At 39.8% G+C, this 18648-nt stretch overlaps 1 protein-coding gene across 2 annotated transcripts in view; it reads right to left on the reverse strand.

Moving 5' to 3' along the window:
* Positions 1-330: 330 nt before the first annotated feature.
* Positions 331-18648, reverse strand: part of PITPNB (phosphatidylinositol transfer protein beta) — a 64753-nt gene continuing 46435 nt past the window's right edge. Inside the window, exons 9-12 of one of the 2 annotated variants that reach the window (XM_049101762.1) lie at positions 8879-8989; positions 7147-7269; positions 3564-3647; positions 2233-2373 (exon numbers count right to left, since the gene is read on the reverse strand). In XM_049101762.1, the coding sequence (XP_048957719.1) occupies positions 3600-3647; positions 7147-7269; positions 8879-8989 (282 nt within the window). In that variant the 3' untranslated portion in view covers positions 2233-2373; positions 3564-3599. Of the gene's footprint in view, positions 2374-3563; positions 3648-7146; positions 7270-8878; positions 8990-18648 lie in introns of both variants that reach the window. The other variant, XM_025474405.2, reaches the window with a different exon arrangement.

The raw sequence follows: 18648 nt of genomic DNA on the forward strand, positions 1-18648 counted from the left end.
AGAAATACTATGGGTTGTCCATATTCTTCCCCTTGAAACAGAATTTTAAAAAAACCTCTGAGACTACTAAATAACCCGTCTTTAGTTTTCTGCTTAGCTTTTAAAGGCAGAAAATTATCTAAGAAAGCAAACTAACAGGTTAACGTGGCATAGGTACATCTCAAGAACAAGAGTTTGGAGTGAAAAATTTACAAAAACCACGTTTTTCCTTTCTTGTTCCCAGAGTAGCAGAGCCAAACAGAATTCTTGAGAAAGTGGCAGAGAAGTAAGTGGTCCACAGTATGCTGAACCAGACGTGGCATCGGGGAAACAACCACTCAAGCACACAAGTGGCATTTTGTGATCAAATTTATTTTTTGTTTCAATTTCATTTACTTTGTTTTACTGTAATTTACACAAGAGACTGCCAAGTAAACTAGATATTTTACATTCACCACGCATTCCCTCAAATCTCCACAGTTGTTAGAAAAACATTAGAACCCGTGCACCGGGCATGGATTTCCATGGGCGCCCACACTCCCAACGATGCTACAGATGCCAGTGAGAGTTAAGTCCATTAAAGGAGAGGGCGAGACTCTTTATTTCACAAAATTAGCAATAGTCTTCCTTGCACCAAACATTTTGCAGACAATGATTATGCTTTGACAACACCTATCTTACAACAGCGCCCAGAGAGTAAACATCAGTCTTGATCCTGAGTACACGGAGGACGTATGCAGTGTGGGGTTCGGAGCCAAGGCTAATAGGGCATCATGGTGCGGCAGCGATCCTACACACCCTTGTCTGACTCACTGCCACCACCTCGGTGGAGCCACGGGGTGTGTGGGAAAACGGGGAGCAGGGCGGGCAAGGCTGTCAGCAAATCAGATTACAAATGTGATAGGACTACAGGGGCCGGCGTGTTGCAGGAGGGACGAGGGGTTCAACAAGACAGTTTGTGACGGGAAGGCTTCAACAAGATCACTCTGGCCAAGCTTCCAGGACTGACAGGAGAAAAACTGGATTCGGACAGAGAAAGCTGATAAAAATCATAACTCAGCTATGGTTCCTTTCTTAAAGAAGGAAGAAGAGAGACGAGGTGGCAGCGGCTGCTAACCAGCATGTTCATGACACTTACTCATGACAGGTTCCAATGGCATCCTACTAGAGAGCACCTACCAGTGGGTGGCACAGCACTGGCTCCTCAGTGTGGCCTCCTAGGCAAGCAGACCAGCCAGTGCTGGGTGCTGCAGCTTTAATTCCTCCCTGCTATCTCAAAAAGGCAGTGCCTCCCCCACAGGCTGTATTTTAATATGAAAAGAGCAAAAAAAAAAAAAAAAAGAAAAAGAAAAAAAGAAAGAAAGAAAAAAAAGTCATCACTATCTGTATTCTAGCGTGTAAGCTGTGAGGAATCTAGATCATTTGCATAGTTTCCAAGCTCTAATTTCAGAAAACAGTCATTTCAGAAACAAGACTCCATGGAAGTGCTCTACTTCCAAGTTTTCCTACAGCCTACGATGCTATGAATTTCTTCATCAATTTCTTTGTTTGCCTAACAGGAGCCTGAAAATTCTATAGTGTTTATTATAAATCACAAACTGTCATCTCCTTTTTTTTGCTAGGTTTGATGTAGAAAAATACTTGAAATTTAAAATACAAAAACCCAATAAAAATCAGAATTTTTTTTAAAGGATTTTTCCCCCCTCAGGGCAAACAAGTAAAAATTGGCCAGTAACTATATTCTTTCCTAATAGACAGTGTCCAATTTGAATTTAAGATAATAACCATCCAGAAATAAATCGTTATAAATACATTCAGAGTTTACATTTCAGATTCATTGGAATACCAAAAGATTTTGAATAAATTTTTCTGTGGGAGTCTGTTTTTGGGACTAAAATAAAAATCTGTAAGAGACTGATTTAAAAGAACAGAAAAGTAATAAAAGGCTATATATATATATTGGTCCACAATTTGACATTTATGAAACATACCAGCTAGTATTACATTTGCAGTCAATTTGTCCAATAATGGTATTACTCTGATAATTATTAAAATCTGTTCCAGGTATATATATTGAAAATATTTTCTTTTGCATTCTTGCTGAAGATAGGTACAGTACTTTGGAGAAATTGTACTAATCCTTTCAGTATGTTTGTATGTACATATATACACAAGTGTGTGTATTCTGATCTGTAGCTCTACATGCGTTTTATATACAGCTACAGATATATACACACACAAACATATATACACACGTGGTTGGGAACCTGTGCGTGTGAGTACATCATCACAAGCACACGTCTGGGAAACGTCAACACTGCAAGACACTGGTCAGATTCTTCTTCACTCATCACTGGCTGCACTTGTTCCCCTCACTTGACCTTGATTACGTAACTGTAAGAAAAGTGAGAGACAGGGCAATGTGTTAAAACACAGAGACACACAAAAAATGTCGTTGTGCTACATACATTCTCCAGAAAAGGAAAAAAACCCCTCAATGTGGCAAAACTTTTGCCAGATAACGTACCCCAACTACTCCATTTTAAGAGTTTATTCTCTTGAAGATTTTGGTCTCACTAATGGCATAACATTTTGTTTCATCAGAGGGAAAATAAATTAATTGGAAGTGGAAATAAGTCACAGAATTAACTTAAAGTTAACAACTTAAAAAAAATTTTTTTTAATGAACATTATATTTAAAGAGCGGGCTCTGGAGGAATCCTAGCAGAGTTCCTTCATTCTTATTTGTACAACTGCTTGTGTTCACACCTGAATACCTCGTTTCTCCCCCATTCCATAATTGGAGAATAAAGAGCAGGGAGCACAACTGAGGGGGCAGTAAAGAACCATAGCAAGTGAGGAGTGTTCGGTCTTGTTCTTTTCCTCAATACACACTGTGGTGCAATAGCAACAACTGGTGGCAGTGGACCATCCCTCTGTGCTTACTCATGCTGGCTTTGGCATGTGGGGTAGATTCTGCGGCTCTTTTTCCCCTCGAGGAAAATCTCTTATCTGAGCATATAAATTTGTGTTAGGGAAATGAAGCCATAGAAATGTTTTATAGTAAAAACCAAGGTATATTTAGACATATTAAGGCTAACTGTAAAAGGTAACTGAAGATTCAACATGAAGGAAGGCATTGAGATGTTCAGAAAAAATTTCAACCACAATGAATCACTAAGGTTGGCCCTTCTGATATGGGATGAAGGATCTCTGTTTGGTTTGAAATGTTTTTATTTCTTTACTAACCATATATGGTCCTACTGAGAAACAGGTCAATTAACTGGCCATCAACGAAGAATCAGCTGGCTTCTAGGACACTGCGTGATGAATGAGCATGACTGGCAGTTGGTTTCTGGTTCTAACACTAACAACTAACTGGAGTTTACTAAATTCAACCTGTTCTACAGATAAAACTCTTACAGAATAAGAGCTTAGTGTCCCATGTCAATCTTTAAAATATGTATCTCTTTAAATTCTAAAAATTAAACCACATTTAACAGTCTCTGCTCAGCAAGTTAACTACCCGTTAACCAAAGGTATTGGTTTTTAAACATTCTTTTTACCCGGGTCTTCACTTACACAGTTTGATATTGTCTCTGACCCTACAGGGGACTCATCTAGACATCAGCAGCCGACGTGCCTCGGACGGAACCCTTCTTACGCATCTAAACGTAAAATAAAATCATGAGCTGCTGAAATCACAGACTCTAAATTGGGTTAGTAAGCGAGGGCAGAAAAAAGATCCAGAAAAGATTGTGAATGACTGCTGCCTGTTCATAACCACATCCACACTGAGAATGACATTCTGAGGCTTCTCTAGCAATGCTGGTCTAAGGAAAATCCTGCAAGAGGCTTTTCTTACAACAGCACAAAAAATGTGTATCTATTCTTGAATCCAGGAAACAAAACCCTGCAGACTGATGATATGAAATTATCAAAGACAGCCAAGGGGTAAATGAACTGTTGTTCACCAATACAACGTGAGAAAATGCCCTGACAGTCTGACTTATATTTTCAGGTGTGGCCACCTTTGCTGCTTCTGACGCTGGAGTGTCTGAGAGGAGTTCTTTATGGGAAGTTCATTTAAAAGAGAAAGGACAAAAGGAAGAACAAGTGAGCATGGGAACGTATGAGAAACAATAAAGGACATAAAGATGCATCAGAAAGGACAGGCATTAGTAACAGTAGACTACAGACGATTTAAAGAAACTCAATGAGAAAATCAGAAAAGAATGGTCAGAAAAGGAACAGATATTGTAATAAACACATTTCTAGACCTCAACACTTCTCCCCGATCCCCAGAAGTGCCAGTTGTGAACAAATAGGCAGAGAGTTTACCCCCAGTACTTCCTTAGCATCTGAGTCTAACCCCTATTTCTCTTCAGGATTCCAGGTGGGGGCATTTCTGTCATGCCTAAGCTCTCAAGATGCTGCTCCTTTTCTCCAGGGCTAAAACCCCTTTGAAAGAAACCCAAATCTTAAAATATTTTCGAACTAAGAAGAGAATTACAATGTATCAAACTCTATCAACAGGACCTCAAGAAAAGGGGAAATCCCTGGGTGGTGGTGAATACTTAGAAGTCGTAAGCCTTGTCAAGAGGCAGGTGCTTTCTGGGTAGGCGCTTTGGCCTGCTACTGCCCAGAGTCTGAAGATGCTCACAAGTCAACTATTAGGGCTCAAAGCAGCAGCAATGTGTTGTGGAATAAAGCACTCCCCAATGACCCAAAGCAAAATAACTTAAATGAATTTTACGTTACAATGATCAGCAGAGAATGCTGTAACTGCCTTGAAATGTTTTTGAAATATTTAACAAACTCCCATGTATCCCAAACTCTGAACCAACAAAAGATTTCTACCAATGTCATGTGAGAAGTCAATCTGAGCCACGCAGGTACACCAATGACATCTTCTAATAAACGGGGCTTCTATGTAACTACTTGTGTAACTACTTGTCTACCTTATGGACGTGCATGGAGAAGCAAGGAGCTGAACCTGCAGGCCTGCGGCAAGAGATGGGAGAGAGCATCCCCACCTCCTGGTCAGGGCACTCACTGTGTTTATGCTGGGAATACTCTGTGCCCTGAGACTGAGGACCCGGGAGGGAAGGAAGGGTACTCTCCTGAGGGAAGAGGTCACAGCCAAGTTCTGTTCAAGGGGCCCAGAGATAGGCAGGGTTCAGAGCTCAAACTAGGGAGGGCTCCATCCGTCACCCTCCAACTATGACCTCTTTTCCTCATGCTATAGACAGTCCTCTTAGCATAAAAAGCAAAAGCAAAAGCAAACCTCCTTCTTCCAAGTTCAAATCAAGAAAAATAAGCATGTTTTGTTTTATCTCAGAACTGGTAAATCTTTTTTTGAAGATACCAAAGTTGTGCCATGAGTTTAGTATCAGAGAATGAGTATCATCATGCTGCCTTCTTTTCTATGTTTAGCTGAGCCTAGCTGTTCAGAGGGGCTGGAGACAGCTGGCAGGTCTCTGGAGCCTAGACCACCTAGAGGGAGCAGAACAAAGCAAGGCAGGGGAGAAGGGACTAGCACTGGGTAGGAGTACGGTGTTTTGAGAAGGGCATTCTCAAAGCACTCCTGAAAAGGGAGAGACAGAAGTGGGAGAAGGGGCATGGGGAAAAAAAGGAGGAAGTACCCACGACTTACTCTTGCTGGTTTAAATATTAGGGGCCAGCCTAAAACTAAAGGGGTGAAGGAGAGTCCTCCATGCTTGCCATTCTATCACCACACTTCCAAGATCCAGAACTCAGAATCATACCATTAATATGAGAAACAGAGGTCAAAGAGGCTTCTATTGTCTGGCCTAGAAACCAAACTCCAATTTATAATGTTGTCTCCATGGTAAAACATATCCCAAATTCCAAAAAATCAACTTAAAAACTTTTGGAACAAAATCCATTCATAAGTTGGAGACTGCCGAAAGTTTACTTTCTGTATAAGATAAGGTTAAAACATTTTATTGCCTTATAAAGAAAATACGTCCTAGTTCTCTCAGAAGGTTTGTATAAAGCTAATTAGAAGCAGATCTGCCGTAATCACCAAAAGTAAGCAATTTTAAACACAGATTCTTTATGATGCCGTGTGCCAGACAAATAGGTTTCCTTCTGTGCCAAAGAACCTGATTTGCTGCCATTCTCCTGTGATTAAGTGGAGGTCCTGCCTCACACACAGGCGTTTGTCAAATACTCCCGCCTGCACGACTTCCAAAACTGGGACTGCTGGCGGGATTCTGGATGACTGCATGGAAACCACTAGCCTATCCCGGACATTCTTTGGGTTCACTTCCCCCCAGGAGGGCCTTACTTTCAACTGAAAAGCAGTGTAGCCCAGAGCAAAAGCAAAACCAGACACTAAGAGGAACCAGACACTAAGAGGAAGTGGGAAGAATCCATCCCTAGCAGAAAGGGGGCGCTCACAAGATGCAGGGCGGGAACTGGGGTAGGCTTTAACTGTGAAACAGGGCATGCGGATCCCTGGCCCAGGCATTACCTCAGTTCCTGCCTAAAGCTTAAGAAGAGCTAAGGAGGGCAGCCTAGGTGGCTCAGCGGTTTAGCGCAGCCTTCAGCCTAGGGTGTGATCCTGGAGACCCAGGATCGAGTCCCACGTTCCTCTGCCTCTCTCCCTGTGTGTCTCTCATGATTAAATAAATAAAATCTTAAAAAAAAAAAAAAAAAAAAAAAGAAGAGCTAAGGATTCAGTGCTAGCTGTGGGAGGGAAGCTGTGATAATATGGCTAGGCTTCTCTACCTAAGAGGGAAGTAGGACTTACAGTACCAGCATCAGTAACTGAACAGTGACAACAAAATGAGCCAAAAGGCTATTTAGTCTGATAAAGTGAGTGCCTAAAAGGACTGTGAACCAGGTACCATCACAGAGAACTAATGCGTGACAAAGAATATGAAACCATTGGGCATTTAACAGGTAACCAACTCTACATCAGTAAAGCTCTAGGCTACTTTCATAGAAGCTGCTCAAGAAAAGAGAATGAGAACATGTGAAGGGATGTTAGTGTCTAGGAAGCCTGATTTTGAGGAGGGTAATTATTTAAAAAAGCTCTTAAAGACCCTCTTCTTATTCCTAAGTCTACACTTACTGTAAGCATGCACACAGTTTTAGAAAGGAGAAATGAGAGAATTCCCACAAATGGCGAAGTCTTACTGTCTCTAGTTCTTTCTGAGTTTCATCCTCCATTCTCCTAATGTCTTCCATTGTCAGATCAATCCACTTGTCAATCCAACAAAAAAGTTGGCGATGAAAGTTTGTAAATATCCTTTTTTCTTGCTATTAAAACAAAGAAGAAAAGTAGTGTAAGACAGCAAAAATCTAAGGTTAATAACATATTAACTTTCTACATTCCAATAACCCATGCAATCTACATATACTTGGTTTGAAAAGATCACTTTGTCAATTAGTGGAAATCTTAGTTCCATCCCATTATCATTCTGTAAAACAAAATAAAAAGAAAAACCTCCCTGTGAAATGTGAAACAATCTTTTCTTTGTAAAGGTAGCACAATTTATTAGGAACTGAAAAAAATGTGGTGCACACATTCTATTCCAACATAAACTCCTGCTAGATCTGGTCTATTTTTACTTTTTTCTAAATCTCAGTGACCAAAGGTCAACTCGATTTCTTCTACTATAAAACTATACACAGTCATTCTTAATGTCTCTGCAATTCAAAGGAATACTGAGGTTGAATATAATGTGTACTGAAACAAAAGAATCCGGAGTTCTATGGAATAAGATGCTTACTTAAATCAAGAATTATTACATACTCTCCATCAATTTTTATACTCCCGTCTTACTGTCACTATATACACACACACATATACATAACCATGTAAATAAATGAGTGGTTTTAATTGCTGCATTATTTAAATTTTACTAAACTTTCCCCAAAAGAGAGAAAAGACACTAAACAGTAAGTACTTTAATACTTTTGGACAATCTTCAAATCTAAAATTTTTTTCCAAGAACAGAAGGGACTTCATCAATTACACGTGTGACGAACTAGATTGTTAATCTATTACTATGATCCAAGAGGAAGGAAGGAAGCCAATATTTACAGAGTGCCTACCGTGGGCCAGCTGCAAGCAGGCCCAAGAGTAATCACAGTTTCCAGAACATTAGGACCCTTTTAAAAAAAATGTCAGAGCAGTTCCAGCTTAAAAGTAGAAAAGTTATGGTGGAACAGACATGAGCAGTTGTGGGTTCAGAGATGTCCCAGGGGCTTCTTTATAATGACGACAGAAAAAAACAGTCACATCACAGGAGAAGGAGACACCGAAAAAACCCTCCATATTTCCTATGTGTTTACAACATGCGTATCCATTTCTACAGCTCTTTCTAGATCAAACTGTCCATGTTACTTTCACTTTAATAAAGAAGACATAAAAAAGAAGTAATCAGAATCTGGATCCTCAGGTTCTGCCGCCCTAGGTTCAGAATATAACTATTCTCAGTAAGGACCTCTAAAGAAAACAAAGTGTTAAAGTTTATGTCAAGAGAGGAATGCGTGGAGGGGGTGAGTGGGTGACCAGCTGGGCTTCCTTCAGCAAGGAAGGCCTGGCCTCTCCCTCCAGCCAATGCCAGGATACCAGGTCCTCTGGGGGACATGCTGTATATGGAAAGGGCTCTCTACGGAACAGCTGGGCAAACCATTGGGAAAGCACTCTGAACAAAAAACTCCTACACTCTTCTCAAAAGAAAGCCCTTTAAAACCTGCTGGCATCTGTCTTTGCTGTTTCTAGGGAGAAAAAAAGAAAGGCAGAGAGGAATTATACAGGGACAATACCTTTTACCTAATAAATGAGAAAAAGCAATGGTAACAAAATCTCCCATTAATAAGCTACCTAAATTTAAGTCACTGCATTTTGAACAGCCTTTACCTTCTGAATGAAGTTTTCTACTTTGCTTTGCAGTCCCCACCACTTGAATTTGATGGTCACCAGCTTATAGGCACACATCTGAGGACAGTCAGGGTTGTTGGCCAGCTCCTTCTAGATGAAGAAAATTGAAAAGGAGAAATCGTGACTTTAAATATTTATGTTCTGATGAAAACTGACTGCCGTGTAACGACATCACAGACATACATGAGGAAAAGTACAATCTCATATGCGTTTAATTTGGGTATCTGGAAATTCAAAATCATTTTAGCAAGAGCAGTGGTATTCCCCTGCTACAAACCCTCCTTCCACAGACTAAGTTACTTCCTGGCTCTACAGTTTAATAGGTGCATTGTTCGGCCTTACATTACACTGTTCAGATTTCATATTAAATACCAAATGCTATCCCCATCGCATCAACAACAAGCTTGGATACGTCAGGGTTCTCCTAACACCATTAGTACACTCCCACCATGGATGTGTTGACGCACACTGAAGAGCAAAGTGTACTAGTTGTCTGTGTCTTCTAACACTGGCACGGGGAGTGGTAGTGTTTATTAACTGAAGTATTTTCCCTGCAAGGGAGATCTGAAAAGGGATGCAACAAGCAGCAGAAACCATCTCCAATGACTGAGTGTTTGAAGGCAGTCCCATGCATCCGGACTTGAATTTCTACAAATGATCCTACCTCATAGTCTAAATGGCAGAGTCGGAATCAAACTAAGAGATGTTATGGTCAAAAAAAAAGGGGGGGGGGGAGGGAGAGAGGTTGAGGGCTATCTGGATTAAAAGAGACTAAAGAAGTAAAATATGTCTATAATGTCCTTTCAGAAAACAATATTAAAAAGCAATTAGAATTTGAAACACCTCAGATTACGTCAACCTAGGTTCAGCCAAAAAACTTTTAAACACACATTTGTGTACAGAGAGGGGGAGAGGGAAGGAGAAAAGAGAAGAGGGGGACAGTGAAACACTAACAACTGGTAAATCCAGGAGGAGATGGCTTGTTCTATTCTTTCAGTTTTTTTGGCTAACTTTGAAATTTTCATTTGTAAAAACTGGGCAGGGGGTTGCGACTGACGGTATTACTGTCCATTTCTGTGAAACTTAATATAGGTTTCTGCCTTGAGAAGTTCAGTGTACTACACCATATTTATTTTGGAGGAAGGGTTAAGGAGGGGGTGAACTAGGAGCTTCACATGGGTCGTCTAAGGTGCATGTGCAGGAGACTGAAACCCTCCTGGGCTGACCCAGGATAGGCTCATGCCATGAGCAAAAGCAGACATGGGCCTGCCTCTGGAGCTTATGGTTGCATGCAAAGCAGGTACATAGCAAAGGATCACGGACCATGGAAGCAGACTGCAGGCAGGATCTGGGGAAAGGGCCATTCTGTAAACTCTCAGCCCCAGGGCTGGGGTACTTAGAAGATGAAAGCTACCTCTCAGGACCCTTGTGGGGACTCAGCAAAACAGTGTGAGCCTCGTGCTTAATACATACTACTTCCCCCTCTCCTTTATTCTTTCGTAGAGCAGGAATTACCAGTTTGAATTTGCAGAACAATTTTAAATAAAACTATTAAGAGTACAAAGTCATGTGCAACACTATGGGGGTATTTTTTAGAAAAGATTATCTTTAAAAAAATAAAGCAGATTTCTAACAAGGGTTCTTCCCCCTTCTTCACCACTGTTCTCAGTTTCAGTGCACACTCAAGACACTGAAATGCCAGCATCAGTCACACTGTGTGCCACCATCCCTTCTTATCAGCTGCAACTGATTCGCACATTCTCCTTTCAGTGAGTTGTTCGTGGCAAATATTCATTCCATTCAGCCATATTCACATATTCACATATTCAAATATTCAATGTACATTCAAAAAATGATGAATTTCTAGGTTGTATTCTAAAACCTCAAAATTATTCATTTGTGCAATCATAGCATGAGACCACATTTCCCCCCAATCCTCAATAATTTCAAGTGAATTCTAAAGACAGGATAGATGAAAAAATTATTGGTATTATTAATGACTTCAAGTTCTATAGAGTCCTATATGATTGATCAACTTTTCTCAGAATTTCTCTTCTGCCGTAACATTTCATCCTATTAATGAGCTAGTACGTGGATTAATCAATGGGGTACCACCATAAGCATTTAAATGAAAACATTATATATACCACAAACTGTCCTTGTACAGGTTGAGTTCTATGGCAACCCAAGAACTTGGTTAGCTGAGCTCTATTTTCCCTCCCATAAAACAGAGTACTAACATTAAAATTCAGCATGGATGTGTACGTACACAGCCACAAATACACAATCTCATACGAACAAGTTTAACTCAGTATTAACAGGGCGCCATTTAGGGATGCTTGGGTAGCTCAGCAGTTGAGCATCTGCCTTCGGCTCAGGGTGTGATCCTGGCATCCTGGGGATCGAGTCCCACATCGGGCTCCCTGCAAAGAGCCTGCTTCTCCCTCTATGTCTCTGCCTCTCTTTCTGTGTCTCTCATGAATAAATAAATAAAACCTTAACAAAAAAAAGGGGGTGCTATTTACAACCCTATCTGTGCTAGGTGTTGTAAGAGAACACAAAAGTGGCTAGTAGAGAGAAGAGAGTAATTACATGTGTATAAATAACAATTAAACTACTATCCTTGGTGCTAATGATCTCTACCAGAAGGGATACCCTTCTGTTGCTATGGCCTTGGCCTGAAACATTTGCAATTCCTCCTCCCTCTCCCTGACCTGCAGCCCCACGCACTTCAGCTGGGCTCCTATGTGTGGAAGTAGCCAGTCAGCCTTCCACAGGACACAACTAGCTTCTGAGTGCCCAGTCTCACTGAAATTTTCATAAGACTCGTCTTTCAGATTTTTTTCAATAAGCCATGAGCCAGTGTTGAGGTACTCTCTAATCCAGTGAGTGTCACTGAAAACTTTCATATGAAACACAATTTGTGTATGTGAAAAATACAGTTCTTAAAATTGTAAGATACACCTGCTAAATAGTAGTGTTGGACTAGGAGTAAGGGCACATGGGCTGCAGTTCCCACTATGCAAAATAACTTCTTATGTAAGGTGGGTAGGATCCTTAACCTCTCCGGGTCTTACTTCTCTGTCAGTAAAAGGAAAAGCTGGGCTCAACTTTTTATCCTCCACTGAAGTGATACTAAAAGCAAGGATGAGTGAACTTAGTTCATCCAAGGTCAGGGATGGCCCAGGGCTACAGGTGGTATAAGTACATGTCCTTGACATGTGATGGCTTGTCTTAGTATTTCCTTTAATTTTGCACTTTATTCTATAATGGGCTTAGTGCAACATCCTCCTGCCCATGCACTTAGACTAAATTTCCTTCCCTGGCGGAGAACCTCTGATACACCACTGATTAGCCCTAGGATACCTTCCAGATGGAACATTCTATGGTCCTATTAATTATGGGCTGCTGATAGCTTTGTTCTGAAACTCCAAATCACTGGACACCTTGTGCTAAACAAAAACCCTGGGCATTTCCAGAATACCTACTCCCCAGAATTCTACCATTTTATAAAAACAGCAGGATGAAGCATGGTTCTAATTAAAGAGTAAGATAAATTTAATATAAATATGCCCATACCACACTTGGACTCCAAGAGTAGAGCATACATACATGACTTCAAAAATTACCTAAGTTTGTTTCTCACATTCTTTCTAGTGACTCTGACAGTCTGTTCAAATCAATTAAGGTAATACTGGTAATTTATAAACTAACACTGCTCTATAAAATTTAGTTTAAGTGATGGGTCAAAATGAACCTGTTCTCTGAACCATCTTCCCAAGATCCCAAATGTATACTCTAGTCTCATTGGCTTTTTGTTTTCCATACAACTTACAAGTAATTATTAAGAAAAAAAAATTCAAGGAATATGTACCAATTAAAAAACAAGCAAATGAAGAGCCTGCTGCCTTTATTTCTTGGCCCAGTTCTCTACAGTATTGACACCTCACAGCATGAGGCACAGAGGTGACTTACAGAAACATAATCTCAAATAACCACTGGAGAAAGCTGAGACCACAGAAGCTATGTATTTTTTCTTCAAATATTAATATATATGTGATATTTAAGATTTCACTCAGTTCTGCTTCTCCTCTGCCTATGTCTCTGCCTCTGGTCTCTCAAGAATAAATAAATAAAATCTTAAAAAAAAGATTTAATTCAGTTTATAAAATGACTCATGCAATTCGCCTTTTAATTTGAGCTATGTATGGCCTTAAGACTAGTGGTTAAAATAAAATATGGCTTAAAAATTCTCCACACTTTGGGGCTGGCTTGGTCGGAAGAGCGTGTGACTCTTGGTCTTTATTTAGGATGTAGAGTTTGAGCCCCATGTTGGGTGTGGAAATCATTTAAATAAACTTTTTTTTTTTAAGATTTATTTATTTATGATAGACAGAGAGAGAGAGAGAGAGAGAGAGAGGCAGGACACAGGAGGAGGGAAAAGCAGGCTCCATGCCGGGAGCCCAACGCGGGACTCGATCCTGGGACTCCAGGATCGCGTTCTGGGCCAAAGGCAGGCGCCAAACCGCTGAGCCACCCAGGGATCCCCTAAATAAACTTTTAAATAGAATGCCTAGATGTGATTAAGTAAAAGGTGAAACAATACTTTTGGCACCACCTTCTTGGGGTGGAATCTAACCCCAAGTCATTAAAGTCTTAAAGCTGTTCATTTTCTTTGTATACCACATATCCTTTAACCTGGTAATCCCACTTTCAGAAATGTATCCCAGTTCATCAGGTAAGGAAACACTATATTCATAATTGCAAAAATGTGGACTTAATGGTGAAGTACTTTGTAAGCCTTCCAAACAATGGGCTACTATGCATACAGCCATTAAAACCCATGTTTTCAAAGAATACCTAATCATGTAAAAAAAAAAAAAAAGCATAATATGAAAAGAAACAGGTATCTATCTGTGCATGGTATAAACACTTAGTAACAAAACTACATAAAAATCAGGAAATATCCCTAATAGCAAAAATTAAGTGGTGACACTGTAATTGGTTTTTACTTCCTCTGTGTACAATTCTTTTTTTTTTTTTTTTAAGTTTATTTATTTATTCATGAGAGACAGAGAGACAGACAGACAGGCAAAGACACAGGCAGAGGGAGAAGCAGGCTCCATGTAGGGAGCCTGACATGGGACTCGATCCTGAGTCCCCAGGATCAGGTCCCGGGCTGAAAGTGGCACTAAACCACTGAGCCACCACCCAGGCTGTCCCAATTCTTTATTTTCAAAACCTAACAAACATATATCATTTTATAATCAGAAAAGTCCATATATTTCAGAAATACATGACAGGAGTTTTTGCCCTAAGCTGAGTATTTTAGGACAAAAAATTACTTTGCCTTAAATTATCTGGGTACTACTTCACATCTTCATTCTTCTTTGACTGTAAAGAATCTAAATGTTCTCCTGCTTCTTTTCATTTTGATGTTTAATAAAAGCTAAACAAAATCAAGCTAAAAGCTAAATTAAGATCTTAAATACATAACTTTAGTCTACTCCATACTACATTTTCCTAATCTTAAACTTCTGAAGTGAAAGTGAGCTACATGTGCCAAGCATAAAATATGATATACTCTTCAGTTATTAGATTCTTGTGAAAAAATGTGTAACTTTAAAAATGTGAACAATCTCAATGGGGCAAGTATTTGGGACTCCACATTCTGAGGAATGTTCTAGGATCCAAAGAACCCAAAGGAGTTCCAACTTGTCTGCCCAGCTCTCAGGAGGCTCAATGGGGCAGAGCAAAGCTTCTTCTCTAGCCTTAAACAATACAAATCTTTTCCTGCTCTTTCCTTTTCATCAGGTTAAAAAAAAAAAAAACCCAGGTAAATAAAGCCAAAATCCAAATTCGGATCATTCATACATAATTCCACCATAACCCAAACTTAACATTCCCTAACCTAAAGCAAAACAGGATTCACTCTTTTCTATATCTAGAAGTAAACACAATTTGGCTGATAAATAGGAGTTGCACAGAGATTAAAGCATGAAAATTTAAAAGAAAAACTGAAAATAAAAGGTAAAAGCTGGATGGTCACCAAAAGACAAGAACAATTAAGAGTTTTATAAAATGAAAACCCTAAGCTAACCGAAGAACCCCAAATTATGACTCATCTCTACATAATTTAAATTTCATCTGTAAAAGAGCAAGCACAAGCTAGTTGCAAAAACGTTTCCAAAATTGTATTTAGTTCTGTGTATTCACTGAATTCCTTACATTTCATGTTTCTAACCATAAATGAAACCCCCATACTCAAATTGTGTTTTTAATTTAACAACGCATATTAGGTTACTCTGAGGTATGTGGATTAGGCCTGAGGGAGAGTAATGTATACTGGAGCCACGCAACAGAACTAAACAAAACACAGCGTGTTTGACTGTAATGGTGAGCAATCAGGCCACGTTATCCACAAGAACTAGTTTCTTGTATCTGTGACAAATAAATATAAACAAATGTAAAAGACAATTAGAAAAAAACAAAACAAAATGAACCCAAAGGCATTTTGGAAACGCATTTTCTGAAAATGTGGTCCTCTTGTAGTTCCACGCTACATGTTAAGTCCACACACTTTCCTACTTAAAATGCATTGGGATGGAGATGGAATTGGTATGCGCTACAGTTAATCAGAGTTAATACTTTGGAAGGACACAGCAGTTTCTAGTAGGCTCACACTGCCTCCATATTTTCATTTGTCAATTTTAGGCAATCTGAATGCTCAATTTCAGCTGTTGATTTCATAATGTAAGTTTCCAATCCAGATTTCACTAAGAAAGTTAAAAATAAATGCACTGCTGGGGCTGTTGCCAGTGCATGCATCAGTAAATATCAACAGAAGATTACAGAATATATGTGAAGTATGTGTACAGAAATTTCAAGCAAAACCCGAATTCCCCACTCAGCCATACTACCATTCCCTCAATTTTGTTTAGATTTTGGTAGCCATTTGGACAGATCTATAGTGGTACATGGCATGTTCAACATTTGGATGCTTTTTTGTTTGTTTGTTTGTTTGTTTGTTTAAAGCAGTTAACTTGAATCCAGCAAATACTTAACTAAGCCTCTCCTAGGAACAAACCTTTGTGCTCGCCAGTGCCCCATATTAAGTAGGTCAGACACAGAGCCTATGGCTGAAAACCCAGTAACAGGGGACAAAGGAGGTGGGGGGAGGAAGACAGGGTGAACACATAACCCACTACTCTGATGTGAGACACACAAAGTACCACGAGAAAGGTCACCAAATAAGGACTTCAGTAGGATTCAGAGGTGGAAGATTCCTATCTGACTGGGCAAATAGGAAATGTTAAATGGAGTAAGTAAATGTGAAATCAAAGTTCAAAAGATTAAACCAATCACAGATTAAACTAATTTCATGAAAATAGGCAAAATAAAAATAAGACAGGAAAGCTTATGTCCTGTGGCAGGATAATCAGTCACATTTTCCATGTCTCCAAACTTCATATTTTTGTAGCTCACACCCATTTTACTAATCAGAACTATGACCTATGTGCTTCATGCTTGTGTCCAATTACTCCAGGAATGACACTATGTACAAGTGAAACCACAGGCTCACCCTTCAGATAATACTCATGAAGAAAACATCGTCTCTGACAGCGTCAGTAAGAACTCTGCAAGGGGCCCATCCTGTCAAATCACCTCTCGAACTCAAGTAAGACACTCCATCTGTCCACGCCTGAATCCTCTGCTGCCTGAGAACACAGGCATTCAGTATCCAAGATAAGGTGAGAACTAATCATGTATCACTCCTGGGGCACTTGGCTTTTTGAAGACATGGAACAGCTTTTTTGGTGTCCTCTGTAGGTGTTGGATAATTCATACGTACTGTTACTTTTTTTTTTTTTTAAGATTTTTATTTATTTATTTATTCATGAGAGATGGGGATGCGGGGGGAGGGCAGAGACACAGGCAGAGGGAGAAGCAGGCTCCATGCGGGGAGCCTGACATGGGATCTGATCCCGGGATTCCAGGATCATACCCTGGGCTGAAGGCGGCGCTAAACCGCTGAGCTACCCGGGCTGCCCTATTTTTTACGATACATTAAAAACCTAGTTTCCAAACCAGATGCTCAACAAACACACACACAAAAAAGCCATGTTTTAGGGTCTGTTTTATTATACATTATCCACAACATGGTCTAACCAGAAACTAATTATTAAGTCTCTTTATGTCACCCACTATAGGTTTTTGAAAGTGAGATTATAAGGAGGGAACATGTTTTAAATGTCTTCACAGCTTTCCTGGTACTCACAGCCATGTCTAGATGAAGACAGGTGAGCACCTTCAGTCTGTCTCCTTGGGGAGCTATCAGTGCTCACCAGCCTCTTGAAGACTCTCTGGGCTGCTTTCTTGCCAGCCTCTATCTCAAAGAGATTTCCACAATTGAGATGTAACTTCTCCCTCAGCCCCACTTCTATTTTTCCCCATCTCTGGCCAACAGGACCTTGAGGTATCTTTACTTCAGGCCACTGACAAGCAAGGCTCCCACTTTCTTTCCACAGATGTGAGGCAGAACGGAGCCTTTCTCTTCCTGGGCAGGGAACAAATAAGCATTCCTATAATCCACAAAGATGGCTGTCCTCCACTAGCTTGAAGGATCCAGAATAGCCTCTCTGGTAATTCTAAAATGAATCCAAAGTAGGAGTGAGCAGGTAAACAGCATGACATAATGTTGCAAAAGCTCCTACTGCCAGAGCTTTTGCTCCAGACTGGAATTAGAACATTAGAACATGCTTTTATGGTTAGAAAGAGCATATATGATATACATATAAAGAGGACATAAAACTTATCTAGAAATTCTAATTTCTAGATCAACATCTGCATTTGACCTGATACACCGTACCCCAACGTTCAGACACCGGAGAAGTTTCCTGAGACATAGCAAGCACTCTAAGGGCCAGACACTTTGGCAAAGCATTCTACAAAGACCTTTACAGGCATGTTAACTATCTTATATATGTAGACACAGAAGCTTAAGTCTTCATGAGGAGTCTGGATTAAATGAAGAAAGAAATGAGGCTTTGCTATAGGATATAAGTGACACCATAATCTTCAAAGATGGTGTTTCAATTTGTTAAAATGCCAATTCTTCAGTTCAGAGGAGGTAAACTGGAAAGTTAAAGGAATCTACTTTAATTCCTTTAATTTAATTTTAATTATCTTGTGATAAGCCATTAGAATGGGCAGTCACACCAATGTCACACTACACACAAAGCCCTCAAAACCAAAAGAAACCAAAACATGCACACATACACAGGCATGTGCATGCAGTACTATAAAGAAACATTTAAATTCCTAAGTAATGCACAAATCTACTTTGAAGCAAAAATCTTTATCAGGTATTAGTATAAGAGAATCATTTAAACATTGAACACTACATAACAAAATAGAATTCATGTGCTCAGATTTTAAGAATGATCTTTTACAGGGAAAAATGAATATATAACTAAGGTCCCCATCTCTGGGTCTACAAACTACAGTTCTTAAAAGATAAAAGGTATGATACAAAGCATAGGCCAAAAAAAAAAAAAGAAGAAGCCTATGCTCTAATCCTTTTGGAAAATATGACAATCTACTCCCTGGCACTCCCATGATCCCCTACTAGGAAAGGCTCTCTAGCCATTTTATGTGGCCTCTGCATTATGGCTGACCCAAGAGAAGCACTCATTAAACACACATAACCACAAGGGGTAAGGACAGGTGAGTCAAGATGGGTTTGAAAA

Source organism: Canis lupus, chromosome 26 (assembly GCF_003254725.2).
Source record: "Canis lupus dingo isolate Sandy chromosome 26, ASM325472v2, whole genome shotgun sequence".
Taxonomy (NCBI): domain Eukaryota; kingdom Metazoa; phylum Chordata; class Mammalia; order Carnivora; family Canidae; genus Canis; species Canis lupus.